The sequence below is a fragment of the Perca flavescens genome, chromosome 23 (genome assembly GCF_004354835.1).
Source record: "Perca flavescens isolate YP-PL-M2 chromosome 23, PFLA_1.0, whole genome shotgun sequence".
NCBI classification, from domain to species: Eukaryota; Metazoa; Chordata; class Actinopteri; order Perciformes; family Percidae; genus Perca; species Perca flavescens.
In genome coordinates this window covers 14,087,657-14,112,698 of record NC_041353.1, presented here as the reverse complement: position 1 = coordinate 14,112,698, position 25,042 = coordinate 14,087,657, and the positions used below count along the sequence as shown (strand labels likewise).

The 25,042-nt window shown below is 39.2% G+C and overlaps 1 protein-coding gene across 3 annotated transcripts in view; it reads left to right on the top strand.

The window, feature by feature from the left end:
- The window catches only part of grm8a (glutamate receptor, metabotropic 8a), a 267,252-nt gene extending 244,059 nt beyond the window's left edge, over positions 1-23,193 (top strand). Inside the window, exons 12-13 of one of the 3 annotated variants that reach the window (XM_028570656.1) lie at positions 120-226; positions 23,090-23,193. In XM_028570656.1, the coding sequence (XP_028426457.1) occupies positions 120-226; positions 23,090-23,135 (153 nt within the window). In that variant the 3' untranslated portion in view covers positions 23,136-23,193. Of the gene's footprint in view, positions 1-119; positions 227-1,528; positions 2,337-23,089 lie in introns of those variants that run through there. The other 2 variants (XM_028570655.1, XM_028570657.1) reach the window with 2 other exon arrangements.
- The last annotated feature ends 1,849 nt before the right edge of the window (positions 23,194-25,042 follow it).

Below are 25,042 nucleotides of genomic sequence, written 5' to 3'. Positions count from 1 at the left end.
TGGAACTTTTTTTCTCTTTGAAGTTTTTGTTCCCTTTCTAAAGAGCACCTTCATCGTTTGTTTTGAACTTTTTTCTTTAAAAAATCAATTGATCTGAATGTGAATGCGTGATGATGCAGGCGATTGTGACAGCTGCTGCCATGTCGGGGAAACTGAGCCAGAAGGGAGACCGCCCCAACGGAGAGGTGAAGACCGAGCTATGTGAGAGCATGGAGACCAACAGTGAGTAAGAGAACACTAAGGTTTTATAACTATACATATAATGAACTATATCAACAGGCCCATTTTTATAACATATAAACATAACATAAATCCATATAAAGCTTAAATACACACGTAGTGATCCAAGCTAAAACATATGTACAATAATGCACATACATATAGAGAGGTTAAGACTGAATACAGCTGTTCTTATGAGGTTATTTAGTCTTTCAATCAAATATTGATCTCATTCTCCCAGCATGTGGGTGTCATGATGGAGTAGCACAATACAAACAAAGAAACGAATTTACCTTGTGTACATTTATGCTTAGTTGTACGGTTTGCACGAGGCTTTCGTTTTGATTTGATTTAGTAAAAGTTTAATTTCAATTTGGAAAAAATTATTTCACGGTTGTTTTTTGTTCGTGTGGCAAACCAGCTGCAACACTGAGGGTTTTTAAATAGCATGGTGTGTCTTCTCCGAGCATTGACAGTAAAGCCTTGGTACATTCACTTCGAAACTCTATTTTGTGTCAAGCTGGTTCTGCTACATCAGCAATCTGCGGATGAAATGACAGGAGTGCATGTGAATGTGCTTGTGTGCGTGAGTGCGTGCACATGCATGATTATCTGTTAGTGTGTATGTGTGCATGCATGTTCTTGTATGAGTCTCCATCAATCTGGGGGAAGGGGATTTGTGTGTCCTTTGGAGTGTGTGTGTGTGTGCGTGCGTATCTGTATGTAACAGTGATGAGCAAAAAGCAAGTTCACGAGTCTTTACTTTTGGTATCTGACATTTTGCTTAAGAGTGCCCTTTTTAAGTCTGCGTGCCCTAACATGCATTCCTCTCTCTCTATATATATATTTATATATATCATCAAGGACCTTTTTCCATTACTCCAGAAGTGTGATGGCGAAACACAATTGAAATGAAGAAAAAAATTATAATAAAAGGGTTATATGAAAGCATCAGAGTATAACAATGGCTCAGTTAGAGGCCTGCCATGGCTGCAAAAACATTGACATTTACCATGGAACGCTTGAGGGGACACGAGACATAATGGGTTTGACAAAAAGCCCCAACTGCTCAGGTGGACTGTGGATGTGACACTGTAACGTGACCACCTGAAGCAAAATCTGCTCTCAACTGCTCTTTCTTCTGTTCCTTTTCCTTCCATACCTCCAATATGTCTCTTCTCTTTCATTTTCCCTTTCCCTCCTTATTTTTAATTTTTTCTTTAATTTTTCTTGTCCTCACACCATGGTCCCATCTTTTTATCATCGTCTTTCCCTCTTTCCATGTTCCACCTTTTTCGTATTCACGCAGCTTCATCAACTAAGACGACATATGTCAGCTACAGCAATCATGCCATTTGAAGGGACCACAGAGGATGAAGAAAGGGATTGGACAGGAGAGGGGGGCGTGTCTTGGGGCAATGCCAAGCGGAAGAAGGAGCCATCGTTCTTAGCCGATTGGCCGAAGAACTGGCGGACAGACTGAGCGCCCAATGGAATCCAAGCATGAGACATTTTGTATTGTTCCGCATCAAACCACAGAGAGGTGGGACCACATAAACAGCCAGTCAGTGTGCCTGCTTTCCTGCTGCTCACAGCTCATTGGTCCTAACATGAACTTACCTGTTTAAAAAAAAAAAAAAAGACAACATGAAAAAAGTGACATACCATAGGACACTGTGGTGGACAGAGTAACTATTAAAACCTAACAAAAAAATAATCATAAAAAAAAAAAAAAAAAAAAAAAAACTCTCAGAAACCATGTAGACATAATATCTAAAAGGGCAAATGTGGGGCCGGAAAAGAGATTTAACAGATTACATTTTAAAAAATATTAAAAAAAGAGAAATGTCAGAGGAAATCTATGAGACTCAAACATGTTTGTTGTTATTCTCTACTTGTAAGTATTTTTGTGGTTGTGACGATTTTTTCATTCTTGTCTCACCGTTGTCTGATGGTTCGCCCTTGCATAATGAGATGAGTGTGTTCCCTCCTGCTGTCTTGGCTAACCGGGTTGTAGCCTTGGGTTGTGAACCTGTAAAATGCCATGGTTGAAGCATGCCAGTTTTTATACAAAAAGGAGATTTATTTATAATAAAGGAATGTTTTGCAAATGTGTAGATTGGTGGTTGTTTGTACGTTTGTAGTTTTTACGGTGATCCTTTAGCAGATTAGTTATTACATCCTGTTTTAAATGATCTGTAGATAAATGGATGGATTACAGATTATGGCACTGCTTCACGTCAGCACCATGCTTATTATTTGTAGATGTAGATACAGTATATATGTATAGCGATCATGCTTAAAGCAGATTACTGTGCAATTTTTTCATTCCTTTTTCCTCATTTTTAGTTTAATAGCCCACTACTTTGATCTAGACTGAAATATCTTAACAACTATTGGATGGATTACCATGGAAATGTGTACAGACTAGTGGTCACCCCAATTATTCAACTATCAGAAGCCAGCAGGCAAGTGTTCATAAACTTCTGGTGTACTTACAAACTTTCCAATCCATCGTTTTATGAGTACATAACCTATATGTACTACTGTAGACGTTTGGTATTATTTCAGGCATTATTAGTAGGGTCATTTACCAGATACAAATGTGGGTCCATTAGCCCCTGCGCTAAGCTATTCAGCTGATAACGCTACGCTACGCTAACTCTCCCAATGTTAGACCCAGATGAAAAAAGCTTCTCGGGGGGTGTTTGGCTTGAGGTCGTGGTGCAAAGGTCCCTAGGGTGAAATTACTCCGAACCATCACTTTAAGTATGAAATCTCCTATGATCAAATTTCATTTTAGAAAGCCACTGAGGCAGATACAGTACCCACACTCATGTTGTTAGTTTAAAACACCCACTTTGAAATGCAAATAATCTTATCTCTATGTAAATTTTAGACTACACGCAATTGAAAATTCAGCTTTTTTTTTTTTTTTTTTTAGGTCAGGGTACGTCAGGCGTCTGCGCACATCCCCCCCGAGCACACACTCAGCTGTGCAGCACAGCTCGCCGCAGTTGTAAGATAGCACGCGGCGCACCCAGATTGTGTGCGTACTGTTCAGGAAACAAGCACGTTGATTGATGTCAAGGCATTACTCCCAAAATTAATTCATCAGTTTAACTTTATTTCAGACAGGTCCATAATAAAGATGTATAACTGTAACTACTAACAATTAGTGATCACTTAATATTCAAATGTATGTGTTTGAACTTGGAAACAGAATGAGACATGCCATAAACTGTGAGCCAGATTTCAAGTCATGAATACAACAAATACTAGAATTAACTTTCTGCTTATTAGGTTTCATTTATTTTCTCAAAGTGTTTTGTTAGTTTTATGTGTACTGGAAACCTTTGTTTGCACTCAAATAAGTTCAGTTAAGGTTTTTGAATTGCAAGGGTGCTTAAGATGCAATTAAACCTCCTAAAATTACATTAACACCAGTTTTTGTTCTAAGCTTGCTATTAAAGAAAAAAACTGTAAAAAACATCAGATTTTACTGAATCAAATATATTAAAAGGATCTTAATATTACAATTAATCAAGCACACTTTCATAACTGATCCCAGGGCAACCCACATTCAAGGCATTGTGGAACACAAAGGAAACAAAGTGTTGCTTTTCCCTACATTGACCTTAGCTTTGAGTAATGGGCTTTTTTTAATGGCGACCTGATTAGGCATTGTTCCACTGGGACCTTGTTAGGTAAAAAAACACCTAATTACCTTTTCTATTAGGAAAAAGCAATGCCTCGCTGCAGAAGCTATAATGCTGGACATCTAGCTTAACAACTTGGAGGAAGAAAACACAAACTACTCCTGTATTTTCTCATAAATTAAAAGCCTTTTTTAGTTTTCCAATCAGTATGTTGGTTTGTTATGTTTAGACACTATTGGCTCATTTTGACTGCAAACCGTACTGTAGGCCGTATGCAGAAAATGCTTTCCAACAGAGGTAATAATCCATGTTGTTTCCAGCCCACTAATACAATTACCATCTCAGACTGCTGCCAGTGTGGCCAATGAAAGAGAAAAGTGGGTGGCTGAAGAAAACTGCTATCTTTGTGAAATCACACCTCTTTCCACTTGAAGTAAGTGTGTTTAAGTATGTCAGTGAGTGTTGCAAAAAAAAAAAAAAAAAAACGTATTGTTGACCACCGTGTGATGTGTGTCCATGTGGATGAGAATTGAGCCTTTGAGTCTGCAGGGCTGATTGGCTTTGTGGATGCTGTCGCCATGGTATCCAGACCAGATGTCTGTCAGTCAGAGTGTCCTGATCTGGGTCGTATTCATCAAGCAATCTCACAATCTCTGCTAGGAATCACACTTGACAGGTAAACTAGTACTAAAATATTCAATGCTACCATTTAATTTGAGTTATTCATCAAGGTTTCTGCTGGCAGTGTCAGCAAGCAGTAGTCCCAGATTGACATTACCATTTTATGATACTCAGAACCATAAAATGAAATAAATGACGACTTCTTGTAGTCTTCCCTAAGCATTTCTGGGATTTAATCTGTATAATTAAAAGACAAACCGTCTGATCTGACCACAGTTTGATGCCATAAAACAAAATGAAGTACTGAAAGTTGCAAACGAAATTTGACCTAAATTGATTAAAAAAATTACGCAATTTACATTTCATCTCACATAACTAACAACTGTTAAACCTTTTTCCATATTTTCACATTACTTTGGCTAGCATCACACAGCTCTGCCCATCAGAAATCAAACAAGTTAATTCAATTTCATTTTTGGTTGTTACCATAAGAAATGTAGATTTGTATCCTTGTGTCTGCACACTAGATTTGACTGTTGCTACGCCTGTCAAGCCTTCTGTTCTTGCGTGGCACATGCACTTTATAATAAACCGTGGCAGATTGCGTGGCTTGATTTTAGACAGAGAGAGACAAAAGCAGGCTTCTCATTTCTAGCTGGCGACCCCCCCTTGTTGGAGGCGTTTAGGGAATGTCAATTGAAAAGTATAGTTATATTTGTCTGGACGTATCTCAACCCGTTTTTTTTTCTGCATGACCTTCTGTTCTTTTTTTTTCTTTTTTTTTTACTTTATAGAAATGTTTCACAGCAGTGTGCATCCATAAAAACAGTCTATGTGGGAAGCCTCAGTTATTACTTTCCAAAAAAATCCTCAAGATGATCTGTAGTTTGGTTTGAAAAAAACGTTTTAATTGCTTTACTCCTCTCTCTTCAGACACTATATACTGTAATATTTATATATACTGGTATAGAATTGCATTGCTTCATGCGGATTTACTCTATAACTGTCCTCCATATCCTAAACCTTGAGCAGATAACCATGTAATCTGGAGTTTAGAGGAAGATTGTTTTAGTATTGAATTTATTCATTTATTCAAATTTGTATTGAATTTGGCCAAAGGGGAAGCATTTATAATAACTGAAACTGGAGAATCAAACGTGTTTTGTCCAGAGAATTACAATCATTATTTTTATTTTCCTATTTCCAGTTCAGTATTTTATGTAGTACAACAGTATGTGAGTGTAAACCTGGAACCAAACGCGCGCGCGGTTTAGGCCGTGACATGTTTTTCTGTTTGTCTATTGATATCAGTACCACGCACACACACACACACACACACACACACACACACACACACACACACACAGTTATCTAAATAAACACAGAAGTATTTTGATATAGTGTATGTTAGTCTAACCCTAAACAATTGCAGCTTTAAGACATAAAATATTTAGAGACATTGGAACATGCACAAATACTGAATCTAAATAAATTGAGAATAATGGATATGCGTTTTAAGAGTATTTGTTGCGATGACGGTGACTATCTTTACCGATATTACAAACCCTCTCCCTATTATATTTTTGCTCCCCAATCACTTCACAGTTCCTAATTTTCGCAGGTCGTCTTTTGGGACACGTAAATGCATCAACAACACTGTGGCAGTGTGTGTGTGTGGCTGTGTACACTTACAGTCATTCCTGTTTGTGAGTGTGTGTGCACAATTGTTTCCGTCAGTCCTCTGTGCATGTGTGTCTGCTAGTATAAACATACCCCGGTGAGGAGACGGGACACCTGGGAGAGACGCCAACGACAGAAATGTCTCACCTGTCAATCAAGCGCTTCCTACACTGTTGTGCTGAGGAGGAGGAGGAAGAGACATTTAAAATGCTTCCATCCCTTTAATGAGGAAGGCCTCCATTTGGGAGTTAAGAGTGCTTAAGGAACGGAACAGTGATTTGAGAGGGAAAACAAAGAAAGAAAAACAGTGAAAAACAGCCTGTTTCTCTGTGTTTAAGGTTTCTCAGGCAGCGTGCAAAACCTCCCAGCCGAGACTTTATCGTAATTAGCTCTGTCAGATGGCCTGTGCCAGGGGAAGCTATTACCTTAAATAGACTCACCAGTGAAACGGATCCTGGTTCTTGCAGATGTTTGCATGCCTGTTGAAGATACAGCTGGCTGACGCCGGTGTGGGCACTTTTCCAGCTTTTGCGAGTGTGATTACTGATGCAGAATTAAAATAGATACATTGGGAGTTCTCAAGGAAACCATGTGTTGAACATAGAGCTTAATGTTACCTGCTATACACAAGCTGGTTTAGAAATGAAAAAGAACACAAAATAGAAACATAGAGGACAATATTGCAGTAGCTGTGAATAAACCTTGTTGCGAATTTAAACCCTTTCGATCTATTAGACTTAACTAGACTACTGAACCGGTTAGTCTTAACACCTCATTGATTTCTCTTAACCCCAGTTACTTACACAGAAGTGTAAAATAACATCTGGGGATTCTTATACAAATCAGTTTAATTTTCAATTGGTCGGCATGCACAAAAACACGGTGTACAAAAATAACTTCTTCCTGTGAAGGGCTCTTTGCATGGGTGGAAACTATTTTTTACATGCTATGTAAATATAATGCACAAGTCCAGTTTCCACCCTTGCAGTGAGCCCTTAACAGGATGAAGTAAACACAGAGCACCCGGAATATCCAAAGAGAGCACCTGTACTGTACAAGAAAGACCCAGCAGTGCTTCCACTCCTTTGTCTGCATGTAAAACAATAACTGTTTTGCGATTAATTTTAAAGTTGTTTGCTTGTTTAGCTAGAATAAGATCAGGTGATTTGAATATGCTGTTGGTGTTTCACTGTGTCACTGTCAGAGTAGGTGTGCATGTGTGTATCCTGTCCAGTTTGGAACATGCTGTTCCAAAACTGTTTCCTGCGACATAAACAAGTGCAGTTAAAATAAAATGAGCTTTGAATCCTGACTCACAGGATGTGACACATCTAAGTGCCTTTTACAGCCAACCGTGTTGTTTCCCTTAACAGAGAGGAGGCAAGCCAGAGTTGAGCTGTTTCCTTCATTTGCAAATGAAATGCTAATTTAAATTCAGAAATGTACGTGGTTAGTAGTAGTTGTCCAGATGCATTTGAACTGTTTAAGCATTGCTGATTCATTTGACATCATCATTGTGTTTTTTTATTACCAGTCCTGAACATTTATTCAGTTTTAAGTGAAAGTATCATATTATTGATAAGAATTTGTACTAGGGCTGACCTGAATGCTCCGAAGCTTTTATCCTTACCATGGCAATCAACATCCCAATCAGGATTCAACTGTTTCTATTATTATTATTATTATTATTATTTATTTTACTTTTTTTAGGGGGGGAGGGGGCATTTCTGCCTTTATTGGATAGGAAAGCTGAGATATGAAAGGGGAGAGAGAGGGGAAGACATGCAGGAAAACCGTCACAGGTCGGACTCGAACCCTGGACCTTCTGAATTATTGTTGTTGATGATAATGATAATAATAATAATAATAATAATAATAATAATACATCCCAAAAATCCCGAATAGCCCACGAAATATGGAATAGGAATCACACATTATCATTTATGCATCCCATTAATTATAATTCCTTATCAGACTGAGGTGTGTGTGTGTGTGTGTGTGTGTGTGTGTGTGTGTGTGTGTGTGTGTGTGTGTGTGTGTGTGTGTGTGTGTGTGTGTGTGTGTGTGTGTGTGTGTGGTACTGATATCGATAGACATACAGACAGACGGAAAAACATGTCACGGCCTCCCTCAATTAATCATGGCGCCTGGCCTTAGCTGTTATCTGTTACCAGCACTGAAAGGGCCAGCAACTCGGCTGCAACTATTGGCATGCAAGATGTTGAAAAAGTCAAGAATCTGAATTGAGTGCCAGATATGCCAAAGGAAACTGGCAGATCAAAATCTGCGAGTTAGGCAAATCACCTAAGAACTGTAAGGAACAGCTTATCCTTAATAAAATATGATTGCCAGGCCTTTAAAAAAAAAAAAAAAATATATATATATATAGCAGCAGCTGGCTAACCTGCCTTCCAGGCTGACTAACAGACAGCAGAGACGTTTAGGAAAGCAGTCAGTATGGATTGGATAATCGCATCAAATAATTTTCATGTCTGATCAATTAGAAGAAATAAACGGAAGAAATTCTCGCTCACCAGCTGTCAAAATTAATTTAACTGTGTTAAGAGTTAGAGAATTAAGTTTTATTTACTGATATTTCTAAATGCAGTCTTTTCAAACTGATAGCACATAGGCTTGGACACCTCTTGATCTCTACTTCTTTATATCTGTGTGGCGATAGTCATGAATAAGGAATGCTAAGAGCCTTATTTATATGCTGAGAAAAAGTAAGAGCAATTTTAGCTACATATGACAGGAATGGAATGGACAGGTATAGCTTGATCCTTGTTTTGTATAGATATACTTTCAACAAAGAAAAGAAAGCATTTACCCAAATGTTACCTATTTGGATACTGCTACACAGTATATCACATACATGTCAGCTCCCAGTCAAACCCCATCGATCCAATGATCTGCTTTCTTCTAAAGAAAGCTAAAACCTGGATGTGACTAATAGAGGAGCAGGAGATAACACTATAATCCCATACCCTTCTCTTCTGGTATCATAACAGGCCATCTGTCACTGAGGGGCAGATTATCTACACGACTCTAAGGTCACACTTTGACAAGATTATGAGGTGCAAGGGTTACGAGTCTGTGGCTAACGCCTATAGAAGCCGAGTTGACTTACAGCTGTTAACAGCTACTGTGCTGCCTGCATGGTGTTAGCATCTGGCATATGGCTGGTAGAAGATAGCTACCCTAAATCTTGTGAAGAGAGGGAGAGCAAAGGGAACTGTAATTTCAGTAGGTGGAGAGGAAGGGAAGGCGGAGGAGGGTGTGGAGAAAGGTGGGATAACTGGGTAGAGAAAGGCAGGATAAAAGATTACACATTGAAAGGATTTCTGGCTCCAAAAATATATACGGCCATACATCTGTAACTTTGACATCCCTCTGGTAATAGCTGACTGCATGTTGCTTAATGCTCCCTGAAAGAGGATGAAAATGAGGTGATTGCAGAGGGAGAGACAGGAGGAGAGAACTCCTCCCGGTTTATAGCTCACTACACGGTAGCATGCAGAGCATCTGCTAAGAGTTTGCTACATGTGGTTAACATCTGCTGTAGCATGTGACTGTATAAATATTAGCTGGCAAGCTAAGCCATGAAAAAATGAATTGTATAGGAGGCGCAGGTGCTTTAAGAGGCATGTTCTGTATCAGGCATTAACACACAGTTCTAGTTCACATCCAGCTTTTGTGCAAATCTGATTTAGTTGGATTATGTTGACACCTTTGAAACGTGCTTCCAGTATACACGTTAAAATGGTTCTCTTATCCCCCCAAAACACACATGACTCTCGCAGGTAGAGGCTTTAAAATCTACAGTAAACATATTGGGCCTCTTTCATGGAGATTCGCTCTTAACCACTTAGCATCCCCCCCTTTTTTTCTAGAAGGGTAAGGGTAAGAGAAAAGGGGATGTTTAGGTTGTGATAGCAGGTCAACTGTAGATTCCACATAGAAGTGGTATACAGCATTTGGAAGCTGACCTGAGGATTAATTTGACATGCAAGTTTTTTTATTGCCAAATTTTAGCCTAACTTTGTAGCTTTATTTATCTAATTTTCCGACAAGCTAGCTGTGACATGGTTGGCACCATTGGATTCCTTATTCGTCTAGTTTCATATGATACCAATAGGTTAAATTTACTTTAAATAAATTGATGTTCTACGCAAGACATCATTAGCACTAACACCCAAATTATAATACCAGAAATCCTGAGTACCATGTCCAAAAATTTCCCTTTTGAATGGTCTACATGTGTGTCTTAGACATATTTCTATCTAGATTTCGGATCCAGGAGTGTGGTGAAGGCTTACGTGCCTGTAATATCAAACATGACTTTACTTTTTCAATATGGATAACCGCTATGGATGTCATCTGCTGGGATGACTCATCTCTCTTTGTAGATGCTGTAAAAAGCTGTAACTTACTAACACAAAAAATGGCAGTTAATACAGACAAACACCCCCTCAAAACAATTTTCACATGGCACAAAAGTGATAATAACAACGGATGACAGAGAGGATAAGGAAATGGGATAGAGGAACTTTCTAAAAAAAATATGATTTATTTACAAGTGTGTCTGCGGACTCCATGTCTCAATGAGTCAATTCTGGGGAAAAAAATCCTTTCTCCCCATTTGCTTGACAATAGGAATTAATTTCAAATCACGCGTACGTCTCCCTGATGAACGTAATTGCTTTTCAGGCTGTGCTTTGCCAGAGAGAACCTTGACAGTGGAAATGAAGCTGACACACAATCTTGTCCTCCCATTGTACTCTGGAGTGGAATACACACAGGGTTTTGTCAGTGATTTTGTCACAGCCATTTGTCTCTGAACAATGGGTGACTTTGCTGTTGTTACTGGTGCTGACCTGAACTTTCTCCTTACAGTTTTGAAGAATTGAACAGCAGAGGAGAGGATTAAGGAGGAGGAGAGCAAGGAGGAGACTAAAGAGACAGACAGAGAAAAATAATTAGCCAGGGGTGTCAGATTTTGACATGTGAATGATTGTGTCATATTGCATATTAGCAAGATTTTGTAGAAAGACTTTGAAGCAGTTTGTTTAGGTTAGGTAGAGCTTTTACACAATTTAGGTTAGCAGATAGTCAAACATTATCCAGCACTGGTGTCATGGATGGTTCTTTCAGACTAAAGCATACTAATGGCATGGCTCTATGGATGGTAACCACTGGTTTAGACTGAAATATCTCAACAACTATTGGATGGATTGCAATTGAATTTTGTACAGACATTCAAAGTCCCCACTGTATAAAGCCTAATGACTTGGTGATCCTCTTACTTTTCCCTAGTGCCGCCCATAGGTCACAGTTTTAACTTATCAAGCAAAATGTCTCAACATCTAGTTTATGGACTGACATAAAACACTTTTATGTCCCCTTCAGGATGAATTGCAATAACTTTGGTGATCTCTGACTTTTCATTTAGCACCATCATCTGGTCAAACTTTTAATTTATACCTGTAAAACTAATGACATTTTCATAAGCCTCAGCTGTACTTTGTGTTTAGCGCTAATTATTACAGGTGATCATTCTGACATGCCAACATAAGATGTAAACATGGTAAAAACAACCTGCTACATATGTTAGCCTTGTTAGCATGTTAACCCGCTGAGGACAAAAGACGCACCGGCGGGTCCAAACGATGTTTGACAAAACTCCTCAAAAACAATATTACAAAAAATTATTTCAGACATTTATTTACTATTTTAATCAATATTAAAACCTGTAATCTATATAACCTAAGACTTTGGTAAACTCATTTTAAGCACTGAAACAATTCGTACAACACATCATAAGTTAAGGTTTGTTTTCAAAAGAGATTTGAAATTTCAAAAAGTGAACATCAACGTTTCAGCTTTAGCGCCAAATTATCTCTTTACACATTGCTCTAGAAAAAATGTGGACGTCACTATACAGAAAGTTGAAGTTTGTTCTGAACGTTTTGATGTGAAACACGTGGATTGGTTTTATGTAAATACCCTAAAAAGGTCAATTTAACAATATACGTGAAAATACCCTTAGACCTCAGAGGGTTTACATTGTAACAATGTTAGCATTCCGACATTAACATTTAGCTCAAAGCACTGCTGTGCTATGATGTACAGACTTTTCGTCTTATTAATGACTTGCTTGTATAAAGGTAGTGATTATTAGCTTACCACTGAATAGGTGGCCAGGGGCCTTTTTGTCTTTGACCAAGATCAAAGTACAAATAGTTTGTAAACTCTGTTTGTTTCTGACATATAGGCCTACTGTATAGGAGACATTTTGTTTTCTGTCTTTGTCTCCTTCACCTGATGTGAGTCCTCCCTAAACTCTGAATAGTTATCTTTCGGAAGAGACAGAAGATATTGCTTGTCAAATGTTATCTTTCCTCCCTATCAGGTGTCAAACAAACTGTAAAATTGAGTTTTCCAGCATTCAGGAATGCCATTTGAAAATTGCTCATTACCAGATATTCGGTTCTAAAGATCAATAGTGATTATCAGAAAGAGAGGGATAAAAATGCCCTAACCTTCTGAAATCTGAGTGTGGCCTTTAAGAGCTCTTTGATCAATGAGAAATTCAATGGTACTCATTTTCATAGGAGACTGTTAATCCATGATTTGCAACCTGCTTCAAAGGCTTTTCTACCTGGCCAACCTATATATATATATATAATATATATATATATATATATATATATATATATGCTAAAATGTCAAAACAACTGAGCCCTAGTTGAGGATTGGATAGTATAGATTTTCCATGCATACACTGTATAAATGAGAACACAAAGAAGTGGAAAAGATTTACAGGAATGTCAAATAAAACTGCTTCCCAAATCATCTCACCCAAAATGAACAAGCAAATGAAAAAGAAGTCAAGTTGGCAAACACAAGTGAGCCGGATGAGAAAGCAAGTGACTGACTTAAATGTGTCTGCTGTATATGGTGGAACATGGTAGAATATTAAACCAACTTGTCTTGGTGATAGGAAGTCTATTGTAGGGGAGGAAATGGATTAAATACACCAGAAAAAGAGCAAAGAGAGTGGAGGGAGAGAAGGGGAGAGGGGAGAGAGAAAATGAATTCAAAGTAAATACAAACTCATGTCATAAGTGCATATATTTTGCCTTTTAGTTGCTTCTTTGTTTCTATCCCATCTTTACTTACCAGAACTGTCTAATAAAGCAGAAGTTTTTGTGAATGTATTCAAAATATCTTTATTATCCATTATCAAATGGAAGTCTGCAGAACATTTTGTTGTCTGAAACAAATGAATATATGGCCCCAAGATAGCCTCTAGAAAATAAAAGACCGTTAAACTTATGGAATGTATTTTCAAAAAGGGAAGCCTTATTGTTGTTGTTTGTTTGCCCGACAGGACAGGTGATTGATTTAATTATTTCAGGTGATTAGATGTGACTTATTCATTTCAAAGCACTATAAATACCAATACCAAGAATACATTTTAGCAAAGGAAAAGGTAAACTTTTGAAGTCCGACAGTGATTGATTGACTAAAATGTGACAATAAATGAAGGAAAAAGCTCTCAAAAAGTGCTCATTTTGAAGCTCTCTCCTGGATGTACTTTGTACTGCCAACAAGGATGAAACATGTTGAGGGGATTTCCAGCTTGGCAAAGACATTTCTGTTACTCACGACAGGCCTTTGCAGTATGATTTGCTACTATTGTGTCTGCCAATGACTGAGACATGAGAATGAAAGCACGATGGGTATCATTCATAGAACATTATCACAGAAGCAAATAGACCTTTTGTTAATAGACCTTCAATACAACAGATTTGAATAAATATGGACTATTCGAACAGTGCACAAGGATGAGAGTAAAACCAAGTTCTTCCACAACCATGAGTATGAAGTAATTGGATGCTACTGTTTAATGTCTTTATTAAGACCAGTATGTACGGTTTTTGATCTTTTGAAGTTTGTGTTTTTAGAATTTAGCCTTTTTGGGCATCTTATGAAGGGCGTTTAGTCACATTTTGTAGCACCAATTCTGTGTTTAAGATGTCCCTGTAAACACCTTTGTATTAAATTAGCACTTATATGATTTGTCAACATCATACTGTATGTTAGCAAGAGATAAGAATCTGCAAATGGTTTTAGACTTTGCAATGTTTTGTCCTCACAAAGACAAATGATAGCTTGCAGCTAGAGGATGCTTCCAACTTTTCTACTGTAATGAAAGTACAGGGTCATTATTTCCTCTATCTTGGAGAACTGTATGTATTCACCACAAAAAGAAGAGTGATCTGTTTTAGCTTGCAAATTCAATTTTCTCAATTACTATCTGTGTTCTACTGCAACAAAGGAAAGGTTTAATGTTTGGCTTTTTAGGCAAATTAGTATGAAAGTCAACATAATGGTAGTTGACTGTTAAAATTGTCTTGAGATGGTCAAAACAGGCTCCGAGGCTAAAACAGAGCTGCTTATTAAAGCTGAAGTGAGGCCAATCAGTGTAGTAAAACATGTAATTTAAATGGGCTTTTGGGCGTGTGCATATTTCGGTAACCATAGAAACATTAAACAGTGACCTTCTTGTGATATTCAGAGCTATTGATCTTAAATCTTTACAGAGTTTTGAGGGAACGCCAAGCTCCAGTCCAAAGGGAGAGGGGAATAGCCACTGATAAAAATGCGGTGTCTCTTTGTATTTAACAGCAATCAATTGGACTGTGTGGTTCCCACCTCTCTGAAATGTTTCTTGGTCGCTCAGAGTCTAAGTTGAAAAGAACCGCATTGGGCTTTGCTTTGTCAACCTCCTCTCTCTGTAAAAACGCACAAACTTGTTCCACAATGCAGCTATGTTTCCCATTGGTGCTTTGCTCATTGAGCCTAAAGCAATGTGATGCTCTTTGGTTCAACCTGGAATACTTATGCCTGTATGTGGACGGATGTGTCTGTACATATATACATTTGTGTGAGGTGAGGCATTATAGATGTACAGTGGGGGAAATAAGTATTTGACCCCTTGCTGATTTTGCAGGTTTGCCCACTTACAAAGAATGCAAAAATCTACAATTTTAATCATATGTACATTCTAACAGTGAAAGACAGAATCCCAAAGAAAATTCCAGAAAATCACATCATATGAATTTATTAAAATTGATAACCATCTGATGAGGAAAAACAAGTATTTGACCCCCTGGACAAACACCATGTTAATATTTTGTAGAAAAGCCATTATTGGCCAGCACAGATGTCAAACGGTTTTTATAGTTGGTGACAAGGTTTGTGCACATTTCGGCAGGGATGTTGGCCCACTCCTCCCTGCAGACAGCCTCCAAATCATTCAGGTTCCGAGGTTGTCGCCTGGCAACTCGAATTTTAAGCTCCCTCCAAAGATTTTCAATCGGATTCAGGTCTGGAGACTGGCTAGGCCACTCCAGAACCTTGATGTGCTTCTTCTTCAGCCACTCTTTTGTTGCTTTGGCGGTGTGCTTAGGGTCGTTGTCGTGCTGAAACACCCATCCTCGACCCATCTTCAGCTCTCTCACTGAGGGAAGGAGATGTCGGTCCAGAATTCCACGATACATGGCCCCGTCCATCCTCCCCTCAATACGATGGAGTTGTCCCGTCCCCTTGGCTGAAAAGCACCCCCAAAGCATGATGTTGCCACCACCATGCTTGACGGTGGGGATGGTGTTCTTTGGGTTGTACTCGGTGTTCTTTGCCCTCCAAACACGACGAGTTGAGTTGAGGCCAAAAGTTCTATTTTGGTCTCATCTGACCACATCACCTTCTTCCAGGCCTCTTCTGAGTCGTCCAGGTGGTGAATGGCGAACTTCATGCGGGCCTGTACATGTTTCTTCTTGAGCAGGGGGACCTTGCGTGCGCTGCAGGATTTCAATCCATGACGGCGTAGTGTGTTACCAACCGTTTCTTTTATAACTGTGGTCCCAGCTGCCTTCAGTTGATTCATCAGTTCCCCCCTTGTGGTTTTGGGATGATTCCTCACCGTTCGCATGATCAGGGACACCCCACGAGGCAAGATCTTGTGTGGAGGCCCAGACCGAGGGAGGTTGGCGGTGGTGTGGTGCTTCTTCCATTTCCTGATAACTGCACCGACAGTTGATCTTTTTCTCTCAAGTTGCTTTCCGATTCTCTTGTAGCCCATCCCAGCCTTGTGCAGATCAACAATCTTGTCCCTGATGTCCGTAGAAAGCTCTTTGGTCTTGCCCATGGTAGTGATGTTGGATGCTGGTTGTTTGGGTGTTCACAGGTGTCTTTTATACAGGTAACGAGGTGAGGCAGGTATATTTGATGTAGATAATTGGTTCGGATTGGGGCTGTGTCTTAAAGAAAGACTAACTGGCTTGTAGGAGCCAGAATACTTGCTGTTTGTCCAGGGGGTCAAATACTTGTTTTTCCTCATCAGATGGTTATCAATTTTAATAAATTCATATGATGTGATTTTCTGGAATTTTCTTTGGGATTCTGTCTTTCACTGTTAGAATGTACATATGATTAAAATTGTAGATTTTTGCATTCTTTGTAAGTGGGCAAACCTGCAAAATCAGCAAGGGGTCAAATACTTATTTCCCCCACTGTACATACCTATTTGTAAGAACATGGAACATGTACTGTCAAGGTCTTCATTTTCACCTGCATCTTAAACCACTTTTATCCTCCTACACACATCCATTAGGTTGGTCAAAAAGAGAAAGGAAATACCAAAAACATTTTAGCCATTAGATAGGTTGTACCTTTAAAATCCCCAACCCATTATCGTAATGGCGTAGAAGTGATTCTGACAAATGGATGCCCCTGAAGAATTGGGCATTGTGGGGCCACAATTTTTACAATACAAGCCCCTTCCTTCATTTAATGGCTGAAATAGCACTTCTCCACTCTCCTTTTCAGGGGCACCATTCAGAAAGTGCCAAAAGGCCTCTTACTGCAGTCCTGGTGATTGGTCATGTCATGCCCGTTGGGTGTGTCATTGAGTTGGCTATCGAGTGTGTGAGCGTGCACACACAACAACACAATAGGGCTGTACTCGCTGTGTGCGTTTCTGTTTGCATGCACAAGAGGGGTTATGTGTGTTAAAGCATAAATGTTTGCAGGAACAGGTTGACATATCTGTTTTTGGGTGTGTGAGGAAACTCAAAAAAAGGACATTGCTTTATTTGATTACTGAATGATAGTTCAATGCCACATTGACGATAATACTTTTTGAATACTTTTTTTTTTTTTTTTTAAGAAATCCTTAAGCATGCAATTACTTAACCTGGTTATTTGAGCTGCAACATTAAAATATGGCTGCTCAGAGAAAAAATGATAAGCAGATATTGTCTGTTAGGATACACAGAGGGTGAGCAGAATTTATTTTACTACACTATTTGAAATGCAAAAATAACAGAGTAAGATATTTCCAAAATTGGCTGAGAAAATAAGAAAACTAAATGAATCAAGCTATGAACACTACAAGGTATTTATCCAGCTGGGTGAAAATACTGAATAACTCAAATATCTGCAAAGTACAGTCACATCTTTTATCAGCTCTCTTAATCCAACATGATATTGTGTGTGTGTGTGTGTGTGTGTGTGTGTGTGTGTGTGTGTGTGTGTGTGTGTGTGTGTGTGTGTGTGTGTGTGTGTGCGCGTGGGTGCGTGCGCGCGTTTTCTATGAACATACACATACGCCTTTTTTTCTTTTATTTGGAACAGTGCAACAATATCAATTGGTTTAATTTAAGAATGAGGCTTGAATTTCAATTTGGACAAATTGTATTAAATTAAGGTGGTGCTCTTGGTATGAGAAGTTGTGAAAAGTGTGTTGCCCTAAAGGCAGGCAGTGGCAGGGTTATTATGATACCTGACTTGATTATGTGTGTGTGTGTATGTGTGTGTGCGTGTGTGTGTGTGTATTTAGCTCTGTTTGAAAACCCCTGCAAGACATTTGTGATCTGGGTGGATACCTGGACCCTCTCTCCACACAGTGTTGATGGTAGGGGCTACCTTTTGAATGTTACCAAGGAATGTCACACAATCACAACAGCAAGTTATTGTTTGCTTTCGTTCTTTTTTATAAGCAATTGCTATTTTAGTTGTGAAATAAAGTCCATGAACCTTTTTGTTAAAAAGGTTTTCAGTGCTGCCTTAGCCATAAGAAAAGCCACTACTTCCAAGCATTATGTGAAAAGAGTAAATATGTTCTAAGCGAACACAAATCTTTATGGTTGTTAGTGTAATATATTGGAATTTTTGTTTTACTCTTGTAGTTATACATGGTACACTCACTAGAATTTACCTTTTCACTCACAGTAAGTGGCTTCATTATGTATCATGTTTTTGATACAGATATGGCTCTGGAGTTGTCAATGGCAGATAAATAATTTCATAACAATTTCTGTGTACTACGGTAGGATGCCAGTAAGTTAGTTGTAAAAGAGTCTAAATTATACCTTGCAGATTTGCCTTGACACCAATAATTTCTTCAGAGCAGATCTTCACAGCCATGCATAGCACCTCAGGGTATTGCAGAGCATTTTGATGTTATTTTACAGGCGTCACTGAGGCTGAGAGTGGAATATGTCAACTCTTATTACTTCACAAGTATCATAGCAGACATTGTAAGAGCAACTCACTATTTCCGTGGTAACTTTCTGAGTCTAGGTATTTGGTTAAGACATTTTTTTCAAAATTATTATTCAAAAAATGTTATCCTCCGCATGTGCTGGGTATAATAAAAAAGCTATATGCATTATGATTCTAAGTTTAAACTTAGTTTTTTAAACTTCCTTAATCCATAATAGGTTTTACTGAGCACTTTCGCAAGCGCTCAGCAACAAAACCTTATTTGTATTAATATAGAGCTACCCAGTACATCCAGTCCTGTATGCCTGATCAGTGAAATGATAATCAGACAATATATCTGCTTTTTAACCAACCCCATGGGTTGCTGCTAAGAATTATGCTTCCCGAGGCAAAAAGTAACACAGCATGCTGATGTGTCAAACCAAAAGGTAAAATCAATAAATCCTTTCCCAATTATTTTTCAGACATTAGTCTGATTACTAATTAAATCACAAAGTAGACCATGGCTGAAAGTTTGGCTGCCTTCACAAGCTTCAACGCTGTGCTTAACATTGGGTTTCAAACCAGGCTTCACTCTGCTGGTAATTCATTGTTAGTTCAAAACTCTGGCATTCTGACTATTATGCATGTCTGTGCTTGGTTAGCTCAGGTCACTACATACTCGCGCTGCATCAGGAGCTGTGATCTGCTGCGGAATATGACATTGTCGAAAATACTCTCGGGAGTTAGATGACAAAAAAATTACCATGCTCAGTCTGTCAGTTAAATTTGAAGCCAGCAGCCAATTAGTTTAACTTAGCATACAGACTGGAAACAGCTAGCTTGGCTTTGATAGGGAATGTCACAAAATTAACATGCAATATCTTGGTTGTTTAATCCATAAAAAAACTGAAGTGGAAAAGCAACAAGTTGTGGTTTTGTGAAGTTGCTAGGCAACAAGCAGAGACTTCCACACTTCTTACACTACAATAGGTGCCAAAAAACTTCCTGTAAAACCACAACTTGTTGTTTCTATACTTCAGGTTTGTACAAATTAAACAAATGAGATATACATTATAATTAACACACAGGTTCCGGCAGGTGGATTTATTCACCTCTGGACTGAGCCAGGCTAGCTGTTTCCCCCTGTGTCCAGTCTGTATGCTAAGGTAAGCTAACCGTCTCCTGGCTCTAGCTTTATATTTAGCATACAGACAGAGTGGTATTGATCTTCTCCTGTAACCCTCGGCAAGAAAGTGAATAAGTGTATTTTCCCAAAATGTCAAACCATTCCTTTATTACCACGAGGGACCAGTAGCATCAACATCTTTGACATAGAGAGCAATGTTTTTGTGGTCTTAATTTAAAGAAGCGGAAAATGCCACATGTGGTATAGCACCATTTTATCTCTTTGAGCTCCCACACACATAGACACACATAGGAACCAACAATGTTTGTGGTGGGCGTACAAAAACCTGCTATATGAAAACATGAAATGTATCCCTAATATGGGCATGCAGCAATGTATTATCTGCCTGTCATACTGTCAAATCGAAGCTGGTAACCACACAGATAGTTGTGTGTAAACATTTGTCTGTCTGACTCACAGCATCTCTGAGTCTGTCAGCCTTTTTCATTCTTTCTTACTTACTGTACCCCTCGTTGTTTTTGCTCTCTCTACTCTCATCACTTTCTCTGGTCCAATCCTCTCATACTGTTGCTCCTCTTCATCACTTTCATTACATCCTGCCCTACTTTCTGTGCTGCTTAACCTGCTGAGTTGCTCTTCATGTCCATCTTTCTGTCTCTCTCTCTCTCTCTCACTCACACACTCACACACACACACACACACACACACACACACACACACACACACACACACACACACACACTCAGACACCCACTTTAATTAATAATAAATTGAGCCACATAGTGATAGGGCTCATCTGCTCCTTTTGACCAACTCAGATTATGTGAAAGAGGGCAACATCTATCAAGTCTGCTACATTGCCAACTCCCGCTGCTGCTGCAACATGGTTAGAAGTTCTGAGTATCTGAGTGTGTGTTAGCGTGTATGTGGGCAAATTTGCAAAAGAGCAGGAGGAGCAATTTCATAACACCATGTTGGGTTGGCTTTTTCTATTCATAGCCCCCCTCGGAGACACCACTCATGCACAATACGCAGCTGGCACCAGCGCTGCACTACAAAATCTGAGTAAATGCTACAGCGATTATGGTGAGAGAAAACATTATGCTTACCACACAGCAGGTGGTGAGGCAGGACTAAGACCAGAGCTAATCCTCACAGCGCAATCACTGTTCAGAATGAGGAACCGAATACAATTAGTCACTCCCACTTTTAATTCCAGGTAGTTCACTTGGTTCAACATTCAGTCCAAGGCTACTGGTCATACACACAATATTCAAACACGTGTATACATGTTTTAGAGTAGTTTATTCAAATAGCCTACATACAGAAACAGAAAATGTCTGTTCAAATTGTATAACAAGACACCTGTATATAGTTCTGGTCAACAGTGTAACCATTGCTCTAATTCTTAGTCGGTTGCATACATTTACTCAATCAAATGTGATTTGGGGTAATAACCCTAGCCATCATATGTAACAGTACTTGACAGTTAACTAGTTGGTGGCTTGCAGAGCAATAGCATATTGTTTGCTTGAACTTTCCCTAAAGCATTTCAATCAGGAGAGACTTTGTTGCAGATATGCAAATATTTATTGTAGATAAGCATAATATGAAATGTACAAGAAATGTACAAAGTCTTTGGGGATTAGACTCCATCATTAAAATATTTAAAGGGGTAGAGAAACAGACATATTCCCCCCTCGATGGAGCCTAGACACTGGTGATGGCGGAGAGGGAACCAGGAGGCCGAACGAAGGACCCGTCCGGCAGAGTAGGTTTAGGACAGTCAAAATAGAGCAGAAGAAAGAGAAAAAAGAAATAAAGGTAACAGAGCAGAATGGGATGATGGGATGGGAAGTTGCATTAGTTAAGATAATGAGAGGGAATGGAGACCCGGAGGAAAGATAAGGTGGAAAGTTCAAGAGTCGAGAAGAAGGGACAGAAAAAAACAAAGAGAATGAAGGAAGGGGGTAGTAAAAAGCGAGACCATATTAGAAAAGACAGCATAGATAAGGAGGAAGAAATTAAAGAGGAAGGAAAGAAAGATTTAAGAGAATTGAAGGGAAGAAGAGAACAAGGGAACAGAACAGTGGAAAGGAGGCAAAGCACGAAAGAAGGAAGGTGGAGTAGGGAGATAGAGAATCAAGAGACATGAGCAGACAAGTCATGAGAGAAAGTAAAGAAGAGTGACAGAGAAAATAGAACAGGGCTCTGTTAGTTAGAACAGAAATGAATAAGAATCCTATCAAAATTAGAAATCCACATTCCAAGTCTAATTTAGTTTTAGCTGTAACCAAGGTGCTGCCCTACTGCTGTATAGAGGAGCAGTCAGAAGAAGCAGCAGCAACCAGGCCGAGAATCCTTTTGAAGGGAGCTCTTTGATGCAACCTCTCCCACTTTTTCTTCTCTGCTTTATCTGCAATCATTCATCACAACCTCTGCCCCGATGGCTTAACAATTCCAGTATGGCGTCTGTGTATCTGTAGTGTGTGCTTGAGAGCATGTGCATCCCCTGTGCGTGAGTGCCAATGTGGAAACGTATGTGTGCATGCGTGACGTGTGACAAAAAAAGGCTGAATGAATATTTCACATGAGGTTAGGTTGTATAGTCCTCTCTAATGGCGTGTGTGTGTGTGTGTGTGTGCGTGTGCGTGTGCGTGTGCGTGCACAAACACGTGCCAGGGAGAGAAAGAAAAGAGAATCCCGTTGAGAGCTACAGCTGCGTTGCATGCATACTTGCATGCAAATGATTCAACATGCACATTGTTGAATCATGCAATTGGTATAAAAATGGAGTGGAATGAGGAAAAGGGATACAAAAACAAAGAAGTAATAGCTTTTTTTTGTAAAAGGGAAGGATGACATTTATGGTTGAATGCAAATATAGGTATGTTAAATGTTATTACAGCCTTCTATCTAATCTTCATTAAGTTACTATTAATGTGAGCCCTGGGCCAAGCTTCTGCGAGAGTAAGAGGTGTGCAGTATGTATATGGCATAAGTCTCACAAAGCACAAGTCAAGTTGAGTGCATTCGGACATCACTTTAATCCAGAGGACAGAGCACAGAATGGGATAGCAATTAAGAATTTCATACATCATTTTTGGTTCCAGCAGTTTCTCCTCGCGGGATGTTGTGATGGATGACGGGACAAATTGATGACGTACAGCACTGTATTCATTCTCTCCTGTTCTTGGGTCCTTTGCAGGATGGGAAATAACACTCAAACTCCCGTTGGCAGTGGGAGCAGGTGATGCTGCATGAGAGATGACAGGTGCTGGCATTCTCTTTCTCCCACGTAGTGCACGTACAGTATGCAGGAGACACATAGCTCCATAACTCATTTTGTCCAAAATTCTAGTTTTGCTTTGAATGATGTGAAAGATTGAGCTTGTTGAGAAGTAAAAATATGAAGGTGGGTGTTTTAGCATGAGCACAGTTTCACCGATTAAAGGAAATTTCTAATAACAATGACATAAAATGCCTCCCAAAAAAATGTAATCAATGAGATGTGAAACCACTGTTTCTGTTGCTGGTACACACCATTTGCCCTCCAATGATTAAAGGCAAATGTTCAACCATGTCGAGAAGGAGCCACTTGTATTTCAAGTCCATGTTTTCGTAAAATTGGGTTTTATCCAAATATGTTTGACATACAGTCTACTGTACATCGCACTAATACACTATCTATCTTACTTGCCAGCATCTCACCAGACTAAGGAGTGGGCTCACCTTTTCCCACAAGCACTGAAGCTGGAAAGTACCAGCGGTTCACACACCCACACACATCACCCAGCTCAGTTTACTGGACATCTAAGCCATTCATCAAAAGGCCTTGAATATTTCCTGTCGTGTTGTTTTAGTTGGCAGCATTAAAGCAGAGAGTATGGATGTATCACACACAGACAAGTAAAATCTCCTAGTTTTCTGCATCTGCGGACTCATCCACTTGAATGGCATGCCACAGGGACTTACTAAGCCTCTCAAACATTTGCCTCTCAACATCCTCTGCAATTTTGTCTATTCTCCTCAATTGTGTTAGTGTTGAGGGAAACATGCCCAGCCTTGTTAGCTGCCATTTCCCAAAACGTTTCAAGCATTCATCTTTTGCTGGTGTAGGAATGAACTTCTCCCCGATGTTAAAAAGGCGCCTTTCGTGTTGGCAAGTCAACTTGCCACAAAATATGAGGTTTAATGCTGCAACATTATGTGAGAGCACATTTCAAAATGTGCCTTTTTTTTAATCTTTTCTCCTTTTTCTTCTCCAAATGTGTCATTGGGGTGTCTTTAAGCAGAATGTTTTTTCCCCAAGTCTCAAATTAAAGTAGATGGCATCAGAGCCATGGGACTGCGATGTCGAGAAACAGAGAAAAGAGGATCATGGAGAGAAAGAACAGTATGCCTTTATATGTGGGAGGGATTGTATATGGATTTGCAAGTTACATATCGAGGAAAAGAGAGGACGAAAGAGACAAGGATGACCAATGTAAGGAAGGAATACAAGAAAAGAAGGGATGGAAATGTAGTATCTTTAAGTACAGGACAAAGGGGAGGAGAAAGAATTTGAGATAGAGTACAGAAGTATGGAACATGGACAAATAAACCGGGAGCAGTGTGAATTGGCATTGTGGTAATTGAAAGCGAGTGGAGGAAGCAGGTTGAGAATATGGGATTGTGAGGTGCAATGTTGGAGTGAGTTATGAAGAGATTTATACTGGATCTAGAGGTTTAGAGACGAGGCTTAGTTGAACCAGCTGCAGGACTCTACAGATCTACACATACTGCATGTATGCATGACTCAGCCAAAAGAGACATGGGAGGAATCTTGAACAGCTTTTTTTGTGCTCTCACAAACACTTACATACCTCCATCTGCTATTTTATCTCTTGTTTTAGTTCATATCTCAATGGACATATCAAGGGGCTCAGTTTTTCCATTAAAGGTCTTTCAGGGAGTAGTTAGGTTTATAAAAACCAAAGATAGTCTGCGAATTATCCTGCTGCATGGCTGTTGTCTAAAGAAATGATATTGGTCTGCTGTTTTCCTCCACAGCTTTACGATTGTTGATATAATGTTGAAATAAATTATCCCCTTGTTGGGACAGCGGATGTTTTTACATCACATGCTAAAATTGCAAATGAATGTGCATATATAACTGTAT